General features: G+C 42.0%; 1 protein-coding gene across 4 annotated transcripts in view; it reads left to right on the forward strand.

Moving 5' to 3' along the window:
* anks1b (ankyrin repeat and sterile alpha motif domain containing 1B) overlaps nucleotides 1–27,783 on the forward strand; it is a 228,943-nt gene that overhangs the window by 157,259 nt on the left and 43,901 nt on the right. For all 4 annotated transcript variants that reach the window (XM_083935409.1, XM_083935411.1, XM_083935410.1 and 1 more), the window contains exons 14-18: nucleotides 7,863–8,518; nucleotides 9,355–9,477; nucleotides 11,458–11,527; nucleotides 13,951–14,057; nucleotides 25,761–25,859. In XM_083935409.1, coding sequence (XP_083791535.1) covers nucleotides 7,863–8,518; nucleotides 9,355–9,477; nucleotides 11,458–11,527; nucleotides 13,951–14,057; nucleotides 25,761–25,859 — 1,055 coding nt within the window. The remainder of the gene's footprint in view (nucleotides 1–7,862; nucleotides 8,519–9,354; nucleotides 9,478–11,457; nucleotides 11,528–13,950; nucleotides 14,058–25,760; nucleotides 25,860–27,783) is intronic.

Raw genomic sequence — 27,783 nt, forward strand, 5'->3', positions numbered from 1 at the left:
TAAGCGCCTCAGGCACAGGGAGCTGATAATGATTTATCCAGGCTGATGGTGCTCAGGAAATAGGGTTCAGTCTTAAATCTCTGGGTTGACTGACAGCTCAGATATTACTCTGTAGTTTTTAATAACAGTCAGAGCGGTCCCACATGACACAGAACGATGAACACATTGCTATCAGTTGTGTGGATCAGCTTCCTGCTGCGCGCTCGCACGCACACACACACACACACACACACACACACACACACACACACACACACACACACACACACACACATATACACACACACACACACACACACACACACACACACACACAGAAAAACACCTTGGTGTATAAGAGATAGTGTCTGTAGTATTTATAGTGTTTGTGCGTCTGTCTTCATACACAGGCACAGTTGAGTTTTTCATTTATCACAAAAATGAGGGAAACAATAAAGGTAAGTTTATCTGTATAGCACCTTTCACGCACAAGGCAATTCAGAGTGCTTTACATAAGACAGGAAGCCTTAGAGGAAATGTTTACATGGAACACCAGGCAATGTAGACGGACACATAAATTACATTGTAGCGTCAACCTGAATAAAATAGAAGATAGAAAATTGCTAGCGTAGAATAAGACAAATCAACAGCAGATTGGTAATTACAGCAGCTGGAGTGCAGCGCGAGATATGAATTGTCCCAAGTTTAACTAAATCAAATTCCACAGGCAACACGTTTTAAACCTTGATATAAAATAACTGAGAGTAATCTGTGAGTTTGTTCCAGATATGTGGTGCACAAAAGCAATTTGGCCGTAAACCAATTCAGTGCTTTATAAGCCAGCAGTAGTAGAATCAATTATTTGACACACGGGAAGCCACGGGGAAGATTTCAGAGCTGGAATCATATGATTCACCGTTCTGGTCTTAGTGAGGATTTAAGCAGCAGCGTTCTGAATCAGCTGTCTGATCGACCTTTTAGAAAGACCTGTAAAGGCAGTGGTACAGTGCAGCAGTCGAGCCTTCTGAAGATAAACGCATGGAGAAGTTTCCTAAATTCTGCTGAGACATAAGTTCTTTAAAGGAACTGTATTCGAAATACTGGAAAGCAGTGGGCCGAGATTTCCTCCACCCAGCAACATTTTTTTGTCACTAATGTGTACGGCCAGACCGGCTATTAAAAGGCAAAGAAGCTCAGATTACAACACACACAGAGGGAGGGCTTTGTGGCGTCCATGAGCATCACATCCCTTCTCTTAATCTCTCTTCAGCCCTATTTGGACTGGATTAGTTTAATGTGGCCACATGCGGTAAAATAGTCTTACCTCAGGTCGTCTGTAATATAAATGGCCAATTTGCACGGGATTAAAATTACCTTACCCCACGTCCCCACATTAAACTAACCCCGTCCAACTAGGGCTTTAGTCTCCCTTACCTATTTGTTAGAGATATCCCTAAGAGGGCAGAGGCAAGGTAAAGACAAGACAAGGCAAGCTTTTGGTAACCTTGCTTGCTGTTTACTTGCAGATGAAGGCTCTGATGTTTTGTCTGTGTCACCGCGGCTGGAGTGTGTCAGGGTGAATCATCCTGGGCTGAATAGTGCTGCAGACTGAGCCAAAATGGTCCATCAGTACTTTTACTCCAAATCTCCTTGATGCAGTGAGACAACTTGTCACATATTTACCCCAGAATGTTGTTGTTTGTATTGTTATTTAGTGGTGTATGTGGCTTTATCAGATTCTTTTCATACCTTGAATCAATATAAAAATCAATAACAAATGAGATTTTATTAGACATAGTGCTTTAAAATTTTCAAAGCACGTCTTGTAGTGGACTGCTGTGCTACTGTGTGGCTTGAATGCCTTCACTACAAGAGATCAAGCCTCGCTCCAGTCTCCCCAGCGTCCTGTCCCTCCCATACAGGCATATAACCTCCAGCTCTGTATCCCCACTCTTTCATTTCCTTCCCTCCTGCCCCCCCGCTGTCATTTAATCATTCATTCTGTCACTCTCTTATTTCTCTAGCTACTTTCCCGAGCTCTCATTTGCTTCTGTCTCGCTCTTTCTGTCTGTCATTCACTCTTATATGCTCCCTACCCGCCCCCTCATTTTCCCTCAGCCTCGCTGCTATTCGTCAAGCCTTCTTCAGCTTTCCTTTTTTTTTTTTTTGCTACAGTTTGCCTTTCATAACTAATTTGCCTTCCACCCTTTCTACCTCTGCTTTTCTCTCATTCTGTTGCCCACTCTTTACCTCTTCTTTCTCTTTTTTCTTGCTGTCCCTCCCAAAAGCTGTATAAAATATGGACTTTGTTTCCATGACATCAGCCACAGGTTTCTGAAGAGCCAAAATGAAGCTCAAAGTGGGAGGCTCTGGTCATAGCCATTTTGGCAGTGCCTGACGTCCCCTGCTCCTGGCTGAGAGGTGGAGTGTGGATGGAGCTGAGGAAGCCTAAAGTCTCCCCCCTGTCACTCTATGTCAAGGTCTATATCTATCTTTTGGAGCCAGACTCAAGTGACCATTCAGGGAAACTACAGTTTTTGGCTTGACCGCTGCAGCAAACGTATTAACGAGCAATGAAACACGTCTTAGATTCGTGCAGTGTATGTGAGAGGAAAGTGGATTGACCCATCTCTTACAGAGGATATCTATATTTCCCCACCCTCAGCACTGTCTGAGAGCTTTGTTTCAATGTTTTTCGCCTTCCACTCCACATGTTTTTTATTCAGACACTGTATGAAAGGCTTCATTTTAGAATTGAGATGCTTTATTCACCGCTCTGAAACAAAGTATTGCTTCTGTAAAGTGATCGCTTGCAGGAGAAATGGAGATAATGATTTTGAAAGAACTTACAGGGCCAAGGAAAACAGCCTTTTGAGTACCTTTGCAGAGTCAAATCTGTGCACAATCTACATAGAAAGGTTGTTTTTTTATCATTTCAGCTCAAAAATTCACTATATCGACCACAATATCACTAATCTGCGAATTGTTTCCCTCTAAAATTGGTATTGGAATCAGCCTCAAAAATCCATCAACAGCCCACAGTAAACATACAGACTGTACTTACTTTTGCAGTGTTAAGACTCTACATACTTGCTAAACCTACATAGAGTTAGAATGTATATGTGCTACTGCTGCATATTAAGCAGCTGGACACCCCAGGAGGGATGAATTTCAAGTATTTCCTTATATAAATAGATCTGTTTAGATACATTGGATAAAAGCTCGATTTCAGGACTGTTTCTCTTCCTCCCACGCTCTTCTTCTCTGCCTGTGCTCCACTCATAGTTGGGTGGTGGGAGGATGTACACAGCTGAAGGTTTACGGTCTCAATTTGAGGAAGTGATAGCGTCACACATGATCGCATCAGTCAATCAATAACATGAGTTGATCAATCACGCATCATTTAGTAATAAAGATAACAAAGACGGATACTGATTGATCCTTCTATACATGAGAGTAACATTTAGACACACTTGTTGCACAAACATATATCCATCGCTGCGGTTCTTTGTCTTAAGATCTTGAGCACCGGTTATCCAAATACCAATCAGTCTTGTGGGGCTGAGCTGCAACATGCCACTACTTGTATATTTGTGTTTGCGTGCTAGTTTTGCAATAGAAATGCAGGTATGCAGAGTGATGCAGCTGCTGTTACGCCATTAGAGGCATTTGCTGCATTTCAGCAGAAGCACCATGAAAGTGTGCAGTACACACAGTGAGATTGCTCCTTAGTTTGAGCTGATATTGCTTTGGATGCCTAGGTAAGAAACACACACACAGACACACAGACACACACACACAGTCGGTGAGGTGAGGTGAGGCGAGGTGAAGGAGAGTGAAGAGTATTGATTATTTGCAGGAGAAGAAGATGAGAAACTTACTTACTATAATTTGGTTTCCAGTAGTTGTCAGTATGTCAGCTCAACTGACGTGAGATTTATTAATTTATCTATACATTCTGCCTTTTCCTCAGACCTTTACTTTCTGCACTCACAGAAATATCAGCTCTACCTCTGAAATGTTTTCTGTCTAGACAAACACACCTGCTGATTTGATTGCACACACTCTTTTTCCCTTGCTCTCGTATAGGCCGAAGACACTCAGCCACCCAAAAAACGGAGAGAGATGCTGGCGCTGGGGCTCTCTGTTACCATAACAACCAACAGGCTCACCTGTTGCCACGCTTCTCATTTAAAAAAAGGGAAGCAGAGAGAGAGGAGATTGCAAAAGTGCACGACAGGGCTGAGAAAAGCACATACAGAAAGAGCTGCGTGTGAATTTTAGATATAATGTCACATATTGATGCCTTCAAGGATGTAGTCACTATGTAGGAATTGTTTGTTTCAATCCCACCTGCCTTTGTGAAAATGCTTTCATTATCTGTGTTTATTTTCCATGTCAAGTCTAACATACTTAACAATTGTTGACCAACTGTTGTCTTAACTAGCTACGCTAACCCTGAGAGGCGAGTGTGATTTTTTTTCTGAAAAAAATTAATGAAAAATTATCCTGGCAAAACTTTTTTTTCACTTGTTCGCTTAACATCCTGACGGCCCACCCGCCTGCCCCTTGAATTTTTGTCTTCCAGGGTGGTGAGTGGTAGCAGCCATGACATGCTAGCTTGTTTTGGAAGGGGGATATATAACATGCTAAAGTTCGGAGAGGGAAAAACCTGTGACCTGAAGATATCTGAAAGAAAATGGGTTCTTTGGGTACCCATTAGTCTCCACTTTACAGACATGCCCACTTTATGATAATCCCAATTTTGGGCAAAAACCATTCATTTTTTTTCTTGGAGTGAACGTTGGTTAGTTTTGCCTATTTTGAAATGGTGTAATGATATAGTCTTGGACTTGCTTAAATTGGGTCTGGCTCTATTGTACGTTAGTCTCAGTTGTAACCATTTCATTGAACCTTGAGCTCACTGGATAAAATGGGCTGTTGTGACCTCCAGGATAATCACAGCCTCATGAAACCTTACAACCACAAACTAAAGACCTGGTGCAGTCAGAGGATGTATGGCTCTCCTAGGGTTATTGACAATGACGGGGTTCTGAGTAGTGTTTCTGAGTAAAGTTCACAGTGGGGATTTTTATACTGTGTTCCTCGAGGTCTCCGTGTCTTCTGGAGGGATTTTTTACTTTTTTTTTTTTTAATCAATTCTTGATTGGTGAAAAATTGTTGAATTTAGCCCCAACTTTGTGTAACAAATTGTATTATAATAACATAATAGAGAAGTAGATTATGAGAGTGGCCATCATATGCTTCCATAATAATGTTCAAAACACTCATACATTCAAAAGTTTCACAGTTAAATGTTATAATCCACAAAAAATGATTGACTGACATATTGTCAATATCAAACTTATACACCTCAAGACAATACGGGCTAAAAAATGGTCAACGGTCGACTCACTCTGCATTTATTCTGGTCTTTTAGCCATTTATCCTGTAAAATGGTGCGGATTAGTCATAACTGAAGAGCATTCGCCTCGTGTAGAAAATAATGTCAATTTCAGTCTCTATACCACTAGAGGGTGAGTCACTACCTGAAGACTTAATGGGTGTTAAAACACAGACCAGTCTAGTGAAGGTGCAGTAAAATGGAACATTTACCTTTCAAATATATGAAGTTGCTCTCCATTGGAGGACTCAGGTTTATTTTTATTCCACTTTCTCCGACATGTATTCTCCTGCATTGAGAGAAGCTCGAACATCTCCTGTTTTAATTGAATGATGTTTCCAGGTAGTCACTTTAGCCGGGATTTCTCAGAAAAATCATCCAAGTCTTTTTCCTGGACTTACATTCTCTGTTAGCTCACATTATGAAATAGTTTCATATGGAAATGTGACTGGATGTGCCGAGGACAGTCATCAAGTGCTAGCTAAAACTGGCTGACAGCAGAGAATGTGTGTGTGTGTGTGTGTGTGTTTGTGTGTTTAGGGGTGGGGTGTAGTGGGGGTACGTGCAATTATTCAAGTGACAGTTTTGATTACAAGACTGCATTTATGTGAGTGTCGACAGGCGCTGTTTCTATTCATTCAACTGACTGCATGATTGTGAAACTATGTGTGAGAGAGAGATACTTATCAGTGGTGAGATTGTTTACATGGCCTAGTACACATAATTAACACATAGTGACAGGGAACAGAGAAGGAGAGAGCTCTGGGCTCGACACACAGACACACACAGTTTTCTTTTCAGCTATTCATGCAATAAATGCAAAGCGACAGGGCAGAATATTCTATTGTGTTATAGTTTAAAAAGAAGGTTACTGGACAAAATCAGATTTGAGAGCCTTTCGCAGACATGTGTTTGGACAGAGGAGGGAAATGTAATTTTTCATAGACTGTATAAATTATGGATGTAGTCTCCTTGACGTCACCCAAAGGAGTCAAAATGAAGCTCAGTGTGTGCTTGTGGCTCCCCGCCGTCACCATCTTGGCAGCCCCTGACTCTGCCTAACTCCCGGCTAATCCAAAAACAGGCAAAAAGCTCCTAACAGCTGCTAAATTCTACACTTCACTAGCTAGCTGGGAATTAGGTTTATAACAACTATTTTTGCTGGGAGAGATGCTGATGAGCGCTCTGAGACTGAACCAGAGCAATCAAGCTGTGAAGATTAAATCCCCAAAAAATAAGACGAGAGAAGCTAAAAAGAAAGCTTGGAACTGAGAGGAACAGCATAGTTAAGGGATGGTTTTGTGTGATTGTGTCACTACAAACAACCCCTTTCACATTACACATAGTCATTTTTCACTTAAAAGTAATATAAATCAGATGATTAGAGCAGCCATATGTGCGTCTTTAGCTGTCACTGTACTTGTCTGATACCTTCCATCTGCCTCTCTGTCTCTCATGCTTACTTCACACCTCTGCTAATCATTCTAACTCATAAATTTGACATTTAGTTTAAGTCACAGTGTGTATAAGACTTTGTGATTAAGTCCCCCTGGAGGATTGAGAACGCGGAATATAATGTTATTCCTATTCTACTGTCTTGTATTGAGTTGGAGAATTGTCATTATGAGTGTGAGCACGGCGGCACTGCTCTAGTGTAATAATAAATAATCATGGTAGAAAAAGAATAAATAATGCACCTCTTGTTTTGCAAGACAATTGGTGTGACCTCAGGTGTAACTTGTTTGCAGATTTGAACATAAGCATACACTTAGTTACAGCAGAACAGTCGAGTAGACGCACACGCACGCACACACACACACAAACACACACACACAAATTGCCTCCTGCCTGGACAACTTCCCCTGCTTTGCCTCTTCTGTCGGTGCCTGCTAGCAGCAGGTGCGGGGTTCATCTACTATTACACAAACACTTATATACAGAAAATCAAAAGAAGCTTTCAGTGGTTTCTCTTTCACCTCGCTGCACACAGACAGTGAGTGGGCCTCTTAAAGCAGCCCCTCAAAAATAAAACCCAGTCAATTGTGTGACTTAAGAACATCTGCCCCGATGAGTTCATGCATACATGCACGAGTTCAAGACAACCAAACACGCAGTTTTGCACCCAGACAGTGAAGGAGCAGAGGTGTAAAATCCAAGTCAGGAGTTCTTTTATTTTTCCTCTGAGGAACAGACAGTTTTTCAACAGGGAAGCAGAAGATGTATTACCTCGTTCTTATCTTCCTATTAGCAGCTTTGGTTGTTTTTTTGGTGGTGAACGTTTTTTTCAGCCCTCTCTATGTTCGGCTGTGTACTGAGAATTTTGCTCTAAACTTTTAACTTACTTATTGTGTGTTTTGTTTGCACAGCGCAAATGTCTCTTGTAGAGTAAATTCATTAGTTTGTATCATCATTGTGACAGGACTATATTATGCAAATCTCCTTATCAGTCAGTGTCTTTTTGTGTGCGTCCTGTGTGCAGACGACGGGCCGTACCAGCGGGACCCTCCTCCTCCTCCTCTTTGCTCTTCCTCCACATCCAACGCTCTTTTGGAGGATCGCAGGAAGAGCCACATCCCAGAGGAGTTTGCAGGCCTCCTTCATGGATCTTCACCGGCTTGTGAAACCCCTGATACTCCTTACCATCTTTATAGCCCCAAACCCCGAAAACATGCACCTACGGACGTCCAGAGCAGCCTGCTGCAGCCCCCGGAGTTCAGCATCGTGATCGGGGGAGGACCCGCACAGATCTTTTCCAGGTCGAGGAGTGAGTTGTCGCCTCAGAGGATCGCCGACGACCCCCAGAAGCCACAGGTGGTGTACCGGACTATCTTCCACACTAGGGTAAACCAGGACCAGACCCAACCCAGGAACTGCGAGCAGCCAGATCCTCCTTGTGGCTGGTCTACGTTGGGCCACCCACCCTCCTATTCCTCCGGTCAAAACGGTGAAGTTCGAGAGTTACGGGGGAATCAGACAGGAAGTGTGCCCAAGGGCAGTTCATTGGGTGCTGGCTACGAAGAGAGAGCCTGCACGCTTGGGAGGATGAGGTCCATGCCCCGCAGCGTGTTGGATCTGCAGCTGTCCAAGTCTCTGTCTAAGTCTGATTCAAACCTGGTGGCTGTTTCTCCCATACAGGTAAGTTGTTGCTGTTCTGTCTCAAACTTTAATTTTCTATCTAAAATCTCATCTTAAGTGACTCATTCTATGTGCAGTCAAATTATTCACAAGAGAACGATTGTAAAACTATTTTTTCTCGGATACTGTTTCGTTCCCTTAAAAGGAAATGTATGTATTTTTTTTAACCTGGAACCTATTTTGTGTATTTCGGTGTAAGTCAATAAGGACTTTTTTAAAAAATTGGTACAGTATTGAGCATGAGTGCTGCAGCCATTAGTCACAGAAATACATGGGAAAATCGGTTCCAAAAAATTTAAATTCCCCATAAAACATTTATGTGAGGGGCTGAGGACACCATACAACTGACTTTTATCAAAGTTTATAAAAAGAGAAACTTTTTATAAAAGTTTTGGTCAGCACCAAGATCTTAGTTAGCAAGGAGAGCAAATGCATTCACGTATTGCAAGTATTCAGTTGTATAATTTATGCAGCCGCGGAGTTAGTTTGCATCTTGCTGTATCATGCAGACCAGAGTGACTTCAGAAACAGTACAGAAACCAGTCCAACCAATTAGATAACTCACTAATCTGGGCCACGGAGCCCCCTGCTGTGCAGACTTCCTCTTTAATTCATTGTAAATAAATCATAAACTAAGTACATAGTCTGTTTGATGAAAAATGCTTGATTATGGATGAAACTTTGATGAGCACTGAAAGGACTTGGTTATTCTCTAAACTGGTTTTAGTGCTCAGTTGGCCAATATGTTAAGGTTAAAACTATTGGTCAACCAACATGTCATTGTCTATAGATTGATTATGCTTGAGAACCAAATGGTTTGTTTTTGCCTTGTCCAGGAGGAGCACGGCTGGGGGTCTGGATCTCGTGGCCAGGAGCCTGCAAGTCCCAGCCCAGGAGAGGGGGCCAGCCCAGGGGGAAGACTGGAGAGAACGCCCTCCTTCACTGCGGAGTGGGAAGAGGTAAGAAGAGTTCTTTTTACAGACATGTAAAGCTTATTAGCAGATGTTTCTGATCAATTGAAATATCGTAGAGAGTGTAATCTTTTAACTGGTTTGACACTGCATATATGTCTGTAGTAAAATGGATGCTTTTCCAAGTGTCACATCTCTGCAGGAGGCAGTCGAAAACCTCGACACACACAGCAGTGGCCTTCTTCCGTTTCGAAACACCTTTGAAATACACTCGGCTACCACAGTGCAGAAGGAGCCCCAGTACTAATTTAACACGCTCCCACATTGATTTGCTTCTGTAACCAGCCCTGGAGCTGCGGGGAAGACCAGATATAAGAGAGAAGCAGTTTGTGTAATTGAGGCTAGAGAGCGGAGGTTGAGGGTGCTGTGTGTTTTGGTTCTCGGTGTGTTTGCGCCTGGGGATTCTTCGGTATTAAAGGTTGTCTGACACAGATTTAATGCCCTGACTGGACACCGCTGTGTTGGATCTCACCCTCTTATAAACACTTTGGGTCAAAGACACATTTAGCTTCTGCTCACTGGTCATCATTCAAATTGCAGACTGCACATACCTTTGCAAATTGATGCTCATGCATGTTTACACCCTGAAAAGGAAGAATCACATACCATTTTATTTTATAGTAAGAAGGGTGACTTAATTAATTTAAAATAATAGAAATGCATGTGAGAAGAAATTGCATGTGTGCATTCCCTTCCACATTTGCATGTACATGTTCATTAGTTCCTCAACACAGCTCGTAACTTGCTAATGGTGATGAATTACCATATGAAATTTCCCATAATTCTCAGCAATTAAGATGACCTTTCCTGTTTAATTGCATGCTGCGGGAGGATGAGATAAGATGGCTTCAGGGAAACTCTGGAGTGATATATGGGGATTTCACCTGCAAAAATTACAAAGTAGCTCTATTGGCAGCACATGCTCAGGAAAGAAATGCGTTATTAGCAAGAGACTACTCACGAGGGATGTCCCACATCAGTCGGTGATCTGAAGATAGCCATACTCATTAGTGCTACAGACATAAATAAAGTATATTACAAATGTGTGCTTCACTCTGGCTTTTACCTTGAAAATCGCTGACGTTGGTAATTAACAGCCTGCAGCGAAATGTTGTTACAATGTGTTTAATCTAGAAAACTTCAAACATGGTGGCTCAACAACTCATATTTGTAGTTCTGTTCATCTTTGCTATTGGTAATAACATTATAGTCACCAAACCAGCGTGTATGTGTGTGTGTAATTATGATAGATGTAGAGCTTTAATTATCATCCTTTCGTTATCAGCGTACAGTGACTGTTTAGCCTCTAGGTTCAACATACTGAGTGCATGTGAATTAGAGCTCTGTGTACAGTGACATATGCAGAAATTGCCATCTGTTTATCCAGCTACTAAGATAAGTGCCACCGTCATGGTCTGCCAGCTTGTAAACGCTGTTTGCATCCATCAGACCCGACCCTTTTAAACCCTGGTCTTGGACCAGCCGCAGTGAGGCCAGTTTTCTCTGGCCAGCGGTGAGCCAGCCGTCCTGACAGGTGGAGGGATGTGCAGGTTGCATAGTTCAGTACTTAGCAGCAGGTCCAGGGGTCAGGGATGACCAGTTGACAGCCGGCAGTCAGAAACTAATGAAGCCACTGAAACTCCCTCTAATCAGTCTTCCTGTTCCTTCCTTTTTTTCCTGCTAACATGTCTTTCTCCCACCTCTGCTCCTCAGTGCCTTTTTCAATTCACAGGGGGAATGACTGACATTCAGTGCGCAGGCTGGCGTAATGATCATGTTATTTGACACTTGAATCCAGAAATAGGGGTTAGCCTTATTACTGGGAAAATGACTTTCCCTTGAACATGCTGTACATCTCTCTAACTCTGCTTCCCAACTCTGCTTCTCTCTCTCTCTCTCTCTCTCTCTCTCTCTCTCTCTCTCTCTCTCTCTCTCTCTCTCTCTCTCTCTCTCTCTCTATTTGTTTAGATCGACAAGATTATGAGCTCTATTGGGGCAGGAATAGGCAGTGGATTGGACATTAAGAAGGAGACCCCAGGTAAAATACACCGTATGTATGCATGTGTGGGCATGTAGGTACCTGACTTGGAGGATCATTCAGGTTCATTGCAACTCGGGTCTTATTTGAGCAGTTTTGGCAATAATTACTATTGTTTATGATAACACCGTACTCACCAAAGTAATGGCTGAAATCTGCAAACACTGCAACATTATTACAGTGTGCTCTAACGAAGCAAGAAACCAAAGCAATTTTATTATCAGACAGTCAACAGTAGGAGTAGATGGTGAGAAGAAGTCACGCAAAAAAATCCTGATGTATTGAGAATATTTTCAGGAAAGAAAAGCAGAAATAGAAAATGCTGCACTAAGTTTGAATTATTATTTCAGACTCGTCTTTGTTTTTTTCTATGAATGGTTGGATATATGACCTCCTTAGGCCTCTAAATTGTAACTTAATTTCTTTTTGGTTAATATTGAAGTGGAAAATTGCTCTATATCAAGGGGTCACCAGCCAAAAAGGTTAGAAACTACTGTCAGGAATGCAACTCTTGTAGTTGATGATGAAATATAACCCAGATTTGCCACATCTTTCGTCTTATTCACACCCTGGAGGCTGAATTGAAATTACTTTTTGACAGTTTTTCTTTCAGTTGTAGTGGTTGTGAAGTTTTTAATAGATTAAAAGGTTTCAGACCAAAAACCACATTCATTTTTACAAGCTTTTTATTTTTTTAAATGCCCTGAACTGATGTTTCCCTTAATTACATTAACTCTACGGTGAGTTTCCCCCTTATCCTCAAAAGTGACTGTAAATCCACATTTTAAAGCACATTCGTCACCTTTCAAATAGTCAACACAGGTGACTATTGGATGAGGAGGGTCAAAGTGGCACAGAGTGCAATTACAGTAGATATAAAAACAAGTAAGGAGGTCAAACATCCTTGATGCTCATTGGCTAACGGGAAGCCTGCGAACAGGTCTAGTTGAGGTCATTGATCAATAAGTGAGCGGTGGAGCCACAGAGACATGATGAATGATAATTGTCTCCCTGCTTAACTCGCACTAAAAGCTTAATTCATCATAACAAGAAGGAATAATGGCAGAAACTACAAAAATAAGACCTGAAGTGAAATAAATCAGAATTATCTTTTCATTTATTGAAATGTGTTGGTGATTCTGCTTTTGTAACTTTCTAGTGTGCATCATTTCTCTGCATTTGCCATTTTATCCCCCCTGCTTTGAATTCTCCGCTACTCCTCTCTATTTACTGCATTCATCCCCCTCACCCTGTGCCAACTGCCCCATCCTCCACCTCTACTCCCTGATCCCTTACACTCTTCTCTTCTGATCCCTTACCCTCTTCCCGTTTTCCTCTCTCTTTTGATCTATGAATGCAAAGCCTCCATGGTTACCACAGGGAGAAATCTTGTTTGTGCCAAACCAGCCTTCTACCTCCCCACCCCACCAACACACAGACAAACACGCACATATAGATGCGGCTGCATACATACGCTCAGCATGGCGTGTGTGTGAGTGGGAGGGCGCTCAGCTTCTTGCAGACAAAGAAGCTGCAACTGTTGTGATGGCTATTATGAGCAGAGCGAGCCAGATGTATGGAGAGCGGCAGAGAGAGCAGGGTGACAATCGACACTGCAAGAGACAGGAGGTAGACAGAGGAAAGTGAGCGAGAGAGAGAGAGAGAGAGAGAAATAAAGGAAGAAAGAGAGGGAATGAGGGAGGAAAGCAGTGCTCTGAGAGAGAGGAGAGAGAGAGAGGAGGCTGCAGGAGCATACAGATGAGAGTGGGAGTACTTGATAGAGAGAAATCTACAGCGCAGGCAGCTTGCGCTCTTTCTCTCTCTTTTACACACACGCCCGCAGACACACACACACTCAAGGGAGCAGCCAAGCGAGCGCAACAGCTGAAAGAGAAAGCGACCGCTGTGCTGTGCGCGATAAACACACAGTCATTCGCTTTTCCTTTTGCGGATCTATACCCCCAGTCTTACCCAGCACCCATCTCTGGCAGGATTTAACCCCAGGACGGGAGCTGTTTTTTTGGATACAACTTCAGCCTTCACCTCCTCCCTCTGGCTGGATTCAGAGAAAGCAGCATCTGGCGCCTAAACCTACCCTTTACCCACTTTCACCCTTGCATGCTGGCCCCCTCCATCCTCACCATGCCTCAAGCCTAGCCTCCCCTTCCTCCTTTTCCTCTTCCTTCTCCTCCTTTCTTTAACCCCCCCTACCCCCCTCTCCCTCCCCTAACCTGCCTGCCCTTATTTCTCCTCCTTCTGCTGCCTTGCCAAAAGACTCCTCAAAATCATGGCAGGCTCCTTCGACAGCCACTTTGCCCGCCATAACATGATGTGGCAGTGCCAGCTGTCTCAGCCAGACTGCCGCTGCTACCGCGTGGACGGCTACTCCTTACTGAAGCGTTTGCCCCTCCATCCCCTCATAGGTCCCCGCTGCCCGATGCAGTCCGTGGGTCAGTGGCTTGACTCCATCGGTCTGGTCCAGTACGAGAACCACCTGCTGGCCAATGGATTTGACAATGTCCAGTTTATGGTGAGTGCTTTTCCAAGTGTTTTTAAGGAAGAGGGAAGCAGGAGAGATCTTGATGCTGGGAGTGTAGGATGGGATATGTTCATGTATTTCTCCTCCCTTCTTGTTTTTTTTTTGTATTTTCTTCAGCTGTATTTGCTCCTTTTTGTGCTTTAAGTGTAATCTCCTCTGTTTGTTTCACCCCCCTCTGAGCTATGTGTGCCCTGTTAAGTGTAGCTCTCCATTCCTCATCATTTTCTTTGCAGTGATTAGTGCAACTATTTTTTGCCCCCTTCACTCTGATCTCTTCCATTATTGGATTTCCTCGTCTTTGTATCATCCACTCTCTTTCTCATTCTTCCTTTCCCATCATCACTGCCTCTCCCCACTGATGCCATGTGAGGTCCTCCTACGCACAGAAATCCTCCGCCACATCTCCAGTATCAAGCTGCAGACATACATGCTCATGCAACACTAAGAAATTCTGAATATACTTGTACATGAATGTGCGTATGAACACCACCACCTGTAGCCTGTGGATCAGGATACAACTTGATCTCCTGTTTTATCAGGTGGGCCCATCTACAGTGACATAGGAAGAGATACTCGCTGGGTCATTCCGCATTCAGAAATTCTTTGATGGTGGCCTGGTGTGTGTGTGTGTTAGTACTATAAGACATATATCCACAAGAAGAGAGGACCAGTGAACGGTGAAGAATGAAATGAGGAGAAAGAGGGAAAGAGAAGAAAAGCAATAAAGTCAAAGAGAGAAACCTCAGAGGCAAGGGGGGGGGGGGGGGGGACGTACTGTAGCAGAAGGATGCTGACTGGAGGAGTTTATCTGTAGTTGCAGATTGTCACAGGGCAACTTTTCAGGACCAAATAGAAACGTATTTTGTGGTTCATCGAAAGGGGCTTGTCTAAAAGCAACTAGGCCAGTGTCGATTCAAAAACTGTGCCTTTCTCGAGAACTTCTCATTCAAACATCTTCACTCTCAACACGGCACTTTCTTGGGTCCTGAGCAACACAACTGCTCAAGTTGCATCGTCTCACAGTTCTATAGTATACACGTCATTTGCTAGCATCTAGTTGGGAAACGAAAGTTACATCGCTGATGCTTGAAATGTCTCAGTGTGCTGCAGTTTGCTGTTCTTGAATTTACTGTAGGGAGTGATGGAGAGCGAGCTGTATCCAGCATGCCGTTCAGCAGTGTGACAGTTAATAGGGCACCCCTCTCTACAAACTACAAAGGTGTACATAACACACTACTAATTAGAGCTGCAAAGATTAATGGATAAGTTGTTGACTATTTCGATAATTGGTTTGAGTCATTTTTTAAAGAAAAAAATGACAAAATCCTCGCAATCCAGCTTCTTAAATGTGAATTTTTCCTTTCTTTACTCCTCCTCTATGACAGTAAACTTAATATCTTTGAATTGGGAGAACAACAAGACATTTGAGCGCATCATCTTGGGCTTTGGGAAACACTAACATTTTTCGCCTTGTAGTCTATTTGTCATTGTGAACCCGAAAATGTTGAGTACTTCAAAGTTCTATGTTAGAAATGTAACTTGTAACATGCTTACTTGCATATCTAATGAGTATGATTAGCAATAATTAGCATGGTTGCCTATATTAAAGCAACTGCTTGGCTTATTTGGACGATATTGGAGTGGTTTGGGAAGTTGTTGAGGATGCGGACATTTTCAAAATTCAAAATGACTGCTAAAACCAGAAGTGGCCATATTTCAAATTGGTGAACCAATTCTGATGAATCTTGAATTCAATTTAGAAGTTTTTAGGGAACGCTGAGTCGATTAGATTGAACAGATAACACTTTTGAAATAATCCCAAAAAATCAACATGGTTATTAATTGTAAGAGAACACAATTATCCAAATGAGGTACATGCATGTACATTGTAATTTGAGGTAAATCACACTTGGATATTGGAGGTAACAAAGAAAAGTAACATATCAAACTAGAATGGTATGACTATGCTTAGTATTATCCTCATAAAAGAGAGAATGGATTATAATACACTTAAAAGTGTTCAACATATTCTGAGCTGGTAAGTAAACTAATCTGACATTTTATAGTGTGACCTGCATCTCTTTCCTTTGGTTACCCTGGCAACAGGAGGAAATCACAGCATCTCTGTGTCTCTTTCTTTGTGTGTTTCTCCCTCACGTGGTCAGTGTGTGTCTGTTTGTTTTTGGCCACACTTTACAAAAGTACTTAATACTGATTAATTGGATTGGGGGCGGATGGAAAGTTGCCATGTATGTGTGTTGTGGAGGATACTTGCTCCCTGTGTTTTGCTCGTCTACATTTGAACATTTCCGATCTCTGCGGTAGCTAATTATAATTTTTTCATATTGCTACTTACACACCAGCATACAAACCCCTTCCTTATTCCTTCTTTTTCCTTTTGTTAGTTCAGTTAATGGCCTTATTGACATGATGCTTTAATTGAGAAAGATGTTGCAGGAGCATACTGCATACACACAAACAGTAAATAATACATGTGAATCCATTAAACAAGGGTGATATTTACAATATATGGAGTGAACCACTAGTTACTGGAAATGATACACAGAAATACACAGAATCATTAAAAAATCATGCCATAGGAGCATATTCTCTGTATTACTATGTATTACTTTCTCCCTCTATAGCCTTGCAGAGTGTACATTAATGCCTCGAGCATACATTTTGTTGACATTTTTGTATAGATTCCACAGTAAGTGAAGGACAGAAATGATTTCCACATAATCTGCTCTAAGCAAGGTTTACACATACAGGGTCAAAACAACACTGACACATTATCTCATTACTGTATACAGTTGTTGTCTTTCTGACACACTAGATATAAAGATGGTCGCGAGTCCATCACAGCTGTCAATCATGACATGTCACCCCATTTTTAAAGAATCAAATCAGAAAAACAAACACTTGAACATTCATCAGTTTGATAAAAAACTACCAACAATGACAGACACCATCATTCAGATTTAAGATTTAAGATGAAAGGAAGTTTTGAGTTGGGTCCATGTCTCATTGGCTAACATGATGAGGGCAGGATGTATTACCTATACTGTAGCCAGTCACCAGGGTGCGATCCAGGCTTCACTTTTTGGGCGCCACCAAGCCGTCCATCTTTATATACAGTTTGTGCTCTTTCCACACGAAGCAGACAGGGAGCAACATTTATTAGGAACCGTGTTTCTGTCCATTCGACAAATACAAGTCCAATATTCTCTCTCCTCTTCTGTTTTGGTTTCTACTGATGCCTGAGGGAAATATCTGGCTTTTAAGCTGCTAAATGCTCCACTGTGTTCACCAGCTGGTCGCTAACTTTGCCTCTTTGCTGCCGGGCAGATAACTCAGAAAGGATTAAACGGAGCTATTCTTAAAAACTGCCTGCTATTGTTGGAAACAACACTGATGAGACTGAAGCGGGCCGCTCCTGTGAACTCTCCATAGAGACGAGAGAAGCTGCAGGTTAATGCCAGCGCAGCCTTTTAAACAACACACATTCATTTCATCTAGTGTAGGTGAGTGCAGTTGTATGTAAATTCACACATATCTTGAAACAGAAGTCATTGGGCACATGGTTCACTTTACAGGATTAATAAGTTTTTTTACTTCCAATAAATACTTTTTACTGTCATCTGTCAAAGAGGGAAATCTAATTATATCTGATGTGAATAAAATTAAGTGGTAGCTAAGATCATTTATATCAAATGTGCCTTTCTCATATTGAATCGAAACATACATTTTTTTCTTGTATTTCGCTTTGTCTTCATGGATGAGTCGAGGCAGGAGTCATTGCAGCAGCTGTGTGAATGTCCAGACCATCTTTAACTTAAACAGTACCTCTAAAAAAAATATGTAATTTCTCTTTCAGTAATGTCTCCAGGTGAACCCTCCCATCATTAACAACTCTTCCTATTTACACTAACACACACATGCATGCTGTCAAATCAGCGCCAAAACACATTTCACTCTCATTTGCACATAGTTTGTACTAACACTGTAACAAACACTGTACTGTCACTAACAGTTTTTGGCAGTGCTTGAGCGAGACTTGGGTATTCTCTCTTGCTCTCTTGGTCTCGCCCCCCTTGTCTTAAAATGTTTCTCAACAGTTCAGTCATCTCCACCGAAATGCCTTTGGATCCAATTAATATTGGAAGGAGCTGAAGATGAAACAGCCCTGCAAACATCACGGTGGCTTCAAAGTGCCTTTTGTGGCTGGGCCTGTCTCCGGGTCTCTCTCTGTTGAAAGTTTTTCTGACGTTCCACTTGAGTTTTTTTAACCTCGTTTTGTTGTTCGTGATTAAACAGAAAGGCAGTTAATGTTTTCCGACCTTGGAAAATGTACCAGAAATTGATATTAATGCAGTTGAGGAGCAGGCTACAGGGATTACATTAGTATCTGAAGCGCTCCTTTTTATCGTTGACTGTGCATCCTTCAAGGAGAGGTTTGGGTCAAATTCATTTCAGCACCACTTAGTTTGGGAAATCCAGTTAAGTGGCAGATTCATACTGAACCAAGTCAGTGCATAAGAATGTTAGAGATGTCTTTTTCATTTCAGGGCCAGTTCAAGTTCATCTATAGATGATTGGTTTGCAAATGAATTTGACCCAGAGTCTCATCTGTATCCGCGTATGGCAGTGAAAAGGCGCCATGTAATGTACAGAAATGTATGCACACATACACATAATCACGGACCTTTGCCAAGCTGCCATTAGCATTTACCACTAATGAAGGTCATTAGAGTGGGCGTGTCTGGTCACCTTAACCAGCCAGTAGAGGACAAGTGCTGCTAGACTGATGGACAATGAGCAAAGGGGTGGAGGGGTTGTTATGGAGACAGTGCTTCATATAAAGGACACTGGATTGAAACTAATCACATTCGTTTTGTATGACTGTATATAAATGTATATATATGTGTGAGAGAGAGCGAGGGGGGAGCAGTGGACAGACAGTGGGCTGGACAAAGGAAGTGGATTCATACTATCTATATACAGTAGATAGATAGATAGATAGATAGATAGATAGATAGATAGATAGATAGATAGATAGATAGATAAATTGATAGAGACAGTGTGGCTTCTAAATAGCTACAGCAGACGCTGCCTCTAGTATTTTAGTAATCTAGTAAAAATAACATTTGTGAATAGGTAACAGGTACGTTTTATGAAACAAAAAAATATAAAATACTAAAATATAAAGACGATCAAATGAAAGCCATCACCCCAAAAAACTACGACAAGGAAGATACCTTCAAACAGGTAGATAAGGTGTATTCAGTGTGTATTCACTATACCAACTGAAATGACACTGACTTAATTCAGAATCCGCATCACAGCACAAAAAGAGCCACAGTCTTCGAGCTGCTGTTAAGATATGGTCTTGCACCTTGGCTTACAGAACAAGTTACCAGAGAAAAGTGCCTGCTAATACTGCTGTTAATACAAGCTATTGTTAAATACAATTTGGCAGACTTGAAGGAACATTTCTGATTTTTCTTTTCTTCCTGTCTATGAAGAACAATTCACTTTATTACATTATTTGTTTTGCTAGGCCACCTGGGGGAAACACAACAAGCTGTAAACAGATCAATAACATATTGCTATTTAAAAAGTTTGCAGACTTGTAATTACGCATCCAACAGATACAAAGCAACATTACCATTAATCTGAAGTTGTGTTTCTGACCACCTGATAAATGCAAGTCCAATATTATTCATTCTACCGATGCCCAAGAGAAATATTGTGCTTTTAAGCTGCTAAATGCTCCACTGTGTTCACCAGTTAGTTCGTTTTTTAAACCTTTATTTATTCAGGGAAGTTTTCACTGAGAGCAGCACTTCAGCGACACCTTGGAGTGTGAATGTGTGATCAGTCAGTAACTTTGTCGGTTTGTGTTTGGTGCTGGGGAGTTAAAAAGTGGATTTATCAGAGCTGGTAACAATGCTTTCATACAAGCTTTTAAACTGAAAACAGCTGCGTGCTTGGTCTGGACACAATGCTCTGAGGAACTGAACCAAAAAAGTGAGGGGATGACTAAGTGTGACTTCAGTTGGATTTTCATTATTAAGCTGTCTGGCATTTTGTGTTCTTCTAAATGCATGCAATCAGAAAAAGGCCAGTCCGCGACTGAAAGCGGTGTCTCAAGATCATGTTTGGTGCCACTCAACAGTGGATCTTAGGCATCGTTATGAGACCCGACTGTAGCAAAGAGCCATTTCACCTTGCTTAGTCCTCTGACTGCAGTCACACTGTCCCTGTTAACATTCATCATTATCATCAAACAAACACACACGTCTCACTAAACACAGCACGCACGCTAGACGCTCAGAAAATGTGACTAGAATATAGAAGTGGAAGGAAGAGAAGGAAGGAGGTCGATAGTGGAAATGATAGGATTAAGCATGGTTTGTTAACGCTCACTTGAGAGATGAATATTACAGAAACTCTCATCACATAAACTGATGCTTTGTGGATTGTAGTGACACAAAAACAAATACTGAAATAATTTTTAAGTAAAAGCTCTTCTTCAGGATGCTCTTTTTGTTTGGTTTCAGGCAGCACAATGAATGGAAAGACAGATAGGAGCCAGTTGATGGAGACAATAGTAGAGTTTGTACATGGGATTACAAAGATGAATGGGAGCGCACCACCAGATAGATAGCAGGAATGAAGAGATAAAGCATGATGTCGTGCAGTGTGTGCTAAAGAAACTGCAGCCGATAAGAGCAGCCGCGAGGTCGGTGAAATTAGATTCCTCAGAGGGAGGAAACAACAATATTTCAAATGAAATATTGTCAGTATCCATACTTGGTTCAAAGGTGGCACCTCTAATCCTCATCATAAAGGCATTCAAATCCTTTTTTAATATCACACTGCCGCCAAGTTGCAGAAAATTAAGTCACTGACTCTTTACATATGCAAAAAAAGATTAATTTAACACCAACAAGTTTGTAAAGAAACCACAAAACAGATTTGAATTACAGACTAAAAGTGCAAGTGAGGACAGAGGATATATGGTTTGAATAGTAAGTAAGAGAGAGGCAAAATGAGAAAAGTTCTTTGAATGGGTAATGGCAAATAAACAGGCGAGGGATGAACACAGGCATGAAAGGAACAGAATAGAGAAAGAGCAAGCGATACAGTAGGCTGAGCATGGTTTGTAGTACTCTACTAAGCCTGTTGGCGCAGATAATAGCCTTCGCTGCCATCACTGAATATCAATTTTTGCTCCGTCTTTAGTCTTGCCTCAACCCCCTGCCACTGTGCATGAATTTTAATTCCTGCGTTCAGAGCATTTGTGACCCACTGGGCGATGTTTTTAAGTGCTGTGGTCGAAGTAGCACAAGCTCACCACAGGCCACGGTGGATTTTATCATGACTGTGAATGCTAAACACCTTTCACCACCAGCACAATAATTTGTTAGTGTTCACATCAGTTCTGCATACCACCGAGGGCGAGAAGTTATTTTTTATGTCTGTTTCTTTCTCATTTATCCTCATTCAAGTTATCCTGATGTGTCCAGGTCCTGTTTATCCCCTGATCCATCCTGTGGCAGATATGGGGCAAACACAGTGTTAAGACAGAACAGGAGACACGGCAGGGTAGTTTTGGATGGAAAAAGTAGCAAACATTAAGGAACTCTATCTCTTTCTTTCAGGATCCCAACAGGGAGCAATTAGTCATGCCTTTGAATCCCCCCACAGTCTACTCTGCACCGACTCTGAGAGTCATTACTCTGCTGTGAAGTTGTAGCACTGTAGCTCTGCTCTGTGCTCTATTAATCAGCCTGGGAGCTGATCTATGAACTACACTCTTCTCACAGAGGGCCCCAGCATACAGGTTGGCGAGGAGAGTGTGGAAGGAATAAGTTTAGCCACAGGATGAGTCCAATCAGCTGCTGTCTCAGGTTTCAGTGCGGGGACAGACTGTTGGAACCCTGGAGACAAAGTTATAATAATGAGCCTGCAGCAACATCACTCACTTTAAGGGGCTTTTTTTTGCCCAAAGTGTGTGGACATTTTGAACTTTCATTCATTAAGATAAAGTTTAGAGAACCTGTCGGGGGACGTAAGTTACTAAAATAAGAAGCAAACTGAGAGCATGGATGAACAGACCATGTGTTTGGTTTAGCAGTTTGTGCGCATTGATTAATAAACTGAGGTGAAAACAAGCACAGATTTGCAAGATCTGAGACAACCTACGCACATGCTCCCATCCTTTAATGCATTCAAACACACATGAACACCCAACCTCACAAACACTTGACCTCCATTTCAAATATCACACTCCTAAGGCAAAAACTGTGGCTGTCAAAGGGTGGAGGCATTTTTCCGGACTGACCGACCAGCAGACAGTATTTTTCCTATAATGTTTCTATGAAGACTTTGAATAACCAGCAGCTGAACTGTGTTACAGCAATATTTCCATCCGATCTTTGAAAGTTATGCACTGTTTACACTAAAGTTCTCTTTTTTTCTCTCTTTTTCTTCATTTAAATTTTTCAAGTATTTAATTCACAGAAGTTCACAAAAATAGATTTTATTATGTGTGTTATTTCACATGGACTATTTAGTTACCAGAATGCATTTTATATTGTACAGTATAGTAAGGATGCCCCCTGGGCACCTTCCTAGGGAGGTGTTCCAGGCACGTCCAGCTGGGAGGAGGCCTCGGGGAAGACTCAGGACCAGGTGGAGAGATTATATCTCCACACTGGCCTGGGAACGCCTCAGGATCCCCCAGTTAGAGCTGGTTAATGTGGCCCAGGAAAGGGAAGTTTGGGGTCCCCTGCTAAAGCTGCTGCCCCTGCGACCCCACCCCGGATAAGCGGATGAAGATGAGATGAGATGAGATGATATGAGAGACAGTAAATTGCTACCCATATAAGATTTTGGCTATATCGTCCAGCCTTAATTTCCTCCCCCCTAAAACATTTTCAAAGCTAATATTTTACAGTATTTTCGTTTGCTAGCTAGCAGTCGTCTTCTTCTTGTCTTTTGTTGATGTCACCGGCTGTTGATGAAGTGAGTGACATATTGTTAAATCTATTGCACGGTTTAGCGCCACTTTGATCCCAGAATGTGTCTTCCATGTTTAATATTTTAGTTGCTTGTGAGATCATGAGCTGTTTGGATAGTGAGGCGGTGGTTGAAAACTCTCGCGTTAGAATGAAAATGTCTGATAGTTAATGGTGTGATAACCTAGGTCAGAGGACCTGGAGTCTCAAAAGTAAAGCCACCAAAACAGATTTTTTTTTTCGTGAATGTTCTTCAGCATTCTGCAGTGAAACAACAGCAATCTCCTACCTGGAATTAAAATGTCACAGCATCGGAGCGAAATGTCCTTTTCGAGGGCATGGCCGGTCCCCAGAGGCGACTTCAGGACAGAAGTAAAGTAGAGGGAAGAAAAAGCAGACATATCTGCTATCTACCTGCTTTATTTTCCTCACATCTTGGATGTTTATCACTGTTATTACTTTGACAGGAAGGAGATGTAGAGAGACTGACAGGTGTGTGTCCGGTGTGTGTGTGTGTGTGTGCGTGTGTGTGTGTGTTTGTGTGCGTGCGTGCGTGCGTACGTGTGTGTACATTGTGTGTGTGTGTGTGTGTACAGTGTGTGTGGATGGAGCTGAGAATGCCTCCAGGCTGGTCAAACAGTCCCTCTCCCTCTATATCTTTACCATCATTGCAATGATAACCTTGCTTTACTTTTCACGTCTGTGAGAATCTATATTCCTGATGATATTTCAGACTTTTCTCTATGCTGCAGTCGTCTTCATACCCATCACATCTCTTCCTGCAACACACCTTTTCTCTATGATCTGTCTGCATGAAGACTCTCTAGAGGGGGGATGAACGATAGGCCTCTTAATGTTGCATTGCATTTTAAAAAAAGTCGGAAAATGTGCGAAACGGATACTTCTGTGAGTGTTAAATAAGAATACTCACATTCACTCCTTACTATCGGTTGTAGCTTTGCATGTCTTCTCTTAGTCACTTCCGACATGACATATTTACTCACAGTTTGTTTTTCATGCCTGATTTGTGCTTATGTAAAGCATTGTGAATTCCTGTTTTGTCCGAAAGGTGCTTTATAAATAAACTTACCGTGCCAAAAATGGAGGTTTTTCTGCTGAAGCCTGTTTGGTAGTTTCACAATTGCCAATATCCCATTAGTGTCAGTGTAGAGTGTGTGTTGTTGCCTCAAATTATATAAACTCTAAACTAAAAAAAACAATGTGGATTTAGTGGAGACTGATGCTTTGAAAGGTACACAACTTCCAAATAAATATATGACAACAATAGTAGTGTGTAATAGTAGATCGTAACGTAGATGGTAATACGTTTGATCTGGCCCAAAGAAATCTGTCCCAACGCTACACAAACCCACCTAGTTTCTGTCCAAGCCTGAACCATGGCAGAGGTTTTGGGCCTGATTAAAAAGCAGAATTCCCCCTGTAAACATGGGTACACAGTTTATACATTATTCATGACATTACACAGATTATAAGCCCAGGGGATTTATGAGAAATTACAGCCCGGCACTAACCCAGCGGGTGGGATCAGGCAAAGAATTAAAGCTCTAGTGCTTCTGTGTAAAAATCTACTCAAACAAATATAAAAAGTACCTGCACATTACGCTATTTTCAAGTTTGACTCATGCATTGTCTCCTGTGGCAGTCAAGTGGTAAACCGCCATCCTCTGGATAGGAAACAGACTGAATATGTGAAACAAAATGCAGTAAAAACCAGGACCATTTTGTTACTATTGTACAAAAATCAGACAGCCCCATACAGTGATGTAACAATAATTAACATTTTAAAAGTGCGGTTACCTAAAACAAAACCCTGCCAGTGTTATTTCATCTTACAAAATGAAAGCTATTACCACACTAATCCAAATGGCATGTGGTGTTTAATTGATCACATATTTTAATGAGTTACATTAATGCAATGAAGTGCAGTGCAGTGGAGATTTCCATGTTATCATAATCCAACTTTTAGAAAACAGTGTGAGTGTACTGCTGTTGTTTGGCTTTCTTTTTTTGCCAGGGAACTGTCTGTAAACATCATCTTACAGTGTGTGGAGCCATGATAAACTCTTGCTGACACTGCATTGTTAGCTCTAGGTGGAAAAAAAGCCGGGATTCAAACAAGGAACCCTCTTTCTGTGAGGTGACAGTGCTAACCGCTACACCACCGTACCGCCCCGCCTTTTTCCTCAATTTCCCAATTCCTCGGTTTGGCTTAGTACTTCCAGGACATGAACACCGCCAGGACACAAATGCCAGTCCCCCGGGGAAAACCTCCACCACCCCGACTCTATGCAGTTTACCAGTCTTGTATTATATCGCCTGATTTCTTTCTTTCTTTGCTCCAGAGGTAATTTTTACCACACTAATCTAAATGGCATGTGGTGTTTAATTGATCACATATTTTAATGAGTTACATTAATGCAATGAAGTGCAGTGCAGTGGAGATTTCCATGTTATCATAATCCAACTTTTAAAAAACAGGCGGAGTGTACTGCTGTTGTTTGGCTTTCTTTTTTTGCCAGGGAACTGTCTGTAAACATCATCTTACAGTGTGTGGAGCCATGATAAACTCTTGCTGACACTGCATTGTTAGCTCTAGGTGGAAAAATACTGCATAAATCCTAATCTTGGCTGTTTTGTTACTCTGCAGGGCAGCAATGTGGTGGAAGACCAAGACCTACTGGAGATTGGGATCCTCAACTCGGCCCACAGACAACGTCTCCTGCAGGCCATACGGCTGCTGCCCAGGGTCAGTAATGCAGCGAATCACACACTCGACGAGGACCTTTCACAAAACCTGAACTTTCTCATCTGTGTAATGGCAGTCTCATGAGAGTTACAGATTCAAGTCATCAATCTTTATTTAAATAATATATTTCCAGTTTCAGATTAACATAATACAAACAGAGGTTCAATTGTAGCTGCAGCACAGCTACATTAAGTATATAATCAAGCAAATCTCCTGCTGTGTTTCAGTGTGATACAGCTCTCTCTGTAGGTGGTTAAGTTTCTTTCTGCATGTTCTGGAGAATACTTCTGGAGTTGGGGCATTCAGGAAAAGCTGCACTAAACTACTGTATGTTACTGAGAGAAAGTGAGATCAAAGGTGTGGGACTGGAGTTAGAGCAGGAAAGTCTGCAAAAGAGTACAGAGAGAAAAGAGAGACTCTGAGATAAGCCGGTTTCACACAGACATCCAGAAAACTTTAAACTCCAGTCAGCACTTTCTTCCTTTCATCCCCCTAAACTTCCCAAAACACTGTTTCAAATGAAACCTTTAACTTTCTCCTGCCCGCACACACACAGACGGACACATGCTCAGCTTTAGGTGGAGGATGTGGGGTGTTTGTTTGAAGCACCGTGAACTCTCTGAGGCTGTTTTGACTGCTGAAATGAAAGTGAACGGATTATGAGTTATGTGCTACACTCACAAAATATCTCACTTAAGGTAACGACCCCCCTCTTTTTGGCGCCCTATTCCATCCATCTTCAACCGCTTGTCCCTGTCGGGGTCAGGGGGGGCTGGAGCTGATGCCAGCTGACATCGGGCTTGAGGCGGGGTACACCCTGACAGGACACCAGTCTATCACAGGGCACAAGTAAAGTAGAGGGAAGAAAAAGCAGCCATATCTGCTGTCACAGGGCACATAGAGACAAACATAGACAGACAACCATTCACACTCACATTCACACCTACGGGCATTTTAGAGTCATCAATGAACCTAACACTTGCATGTCTTTGGACTGTGGGAGGAAGCCGGAGAACCCGGAGAAAACCCACGCAGACGTGGGGAGAACATGCAAACTCCACACAGAAGGGCCCAAGCCGGGATTCAAACCAGGAACCCTCTTTCTGTAAGGCGACAGTGCTAACCACTACTCCACCATACCGCCCCGCCTTCTTCCTCACTTTCCCAATTCCTCGGTTTGGTTTAGTACTTCCAGGACATGAACACCGCCAGGACAAAAATGCCAGTCCCCCGGGGGAAAGTCCTGTGTGTTGGGACACCTCCACCACCCCGACTCTATGCAGTTTGCCAGTCTTGTATTATATCGCCTGATTTTTTTCTTTCTTTGCTCCAGAGGTAATTTCTACAGTAATAAAGACGTGGATTACACACAAATAACCATGCGTAATTTTTGTAGTACAAACAGTGAATGACAACAGTCTGAAAAAGGACATAATGTTAATCCAGCATGCAGTTATCAGTTGTACTCTATCTTGGGAAAAAAACACTCTTTTAGAGCTCAGTTTTGGTTGCTTCCTCCTGTACTGCACTGAACTGGGGAAGGTCTTTCACACTGAATCTTTAATGATCCCCATGTAGAAATGAGGCTGCTGCAACATAATTAGGACAGAACATGAAAAAGTGCAGCACAGAAATCAAACATAGCGTAAATAGAATTCAAACAGCTGTCATGCTATATAAGAAATAGGTATGTAGGCTGTAATGTATCTAGTATTTGTACAGAGCGTACAAGCTGTTCCAAGCTACGATGCTCCAGGTCCAAGGCAAGTGTACCATATGGGGAGGAAATAAACGAATCCAACATTTCCTCACCGTCTTCTATATTTTTGAGAACATGAAGGAATATTAATCTATGTCCAGAAACCTTACAAACGATGAATGTGCAGAGAAGTTAGGAACTATGCTCCGACTCTTGTAAAAAAAA

The sequence above is a fragment of the Echiichthys vipera genome (assembly GCF_963691815.1).
Source record: "Echiichthys vipera genome assembly, chromosome: 20".
NCBI lineage: Eukaryota > Metazoa > Chordata > Actinopteri > Perciformes > Trachinidae > Echiichthys > Echiichthys vipera.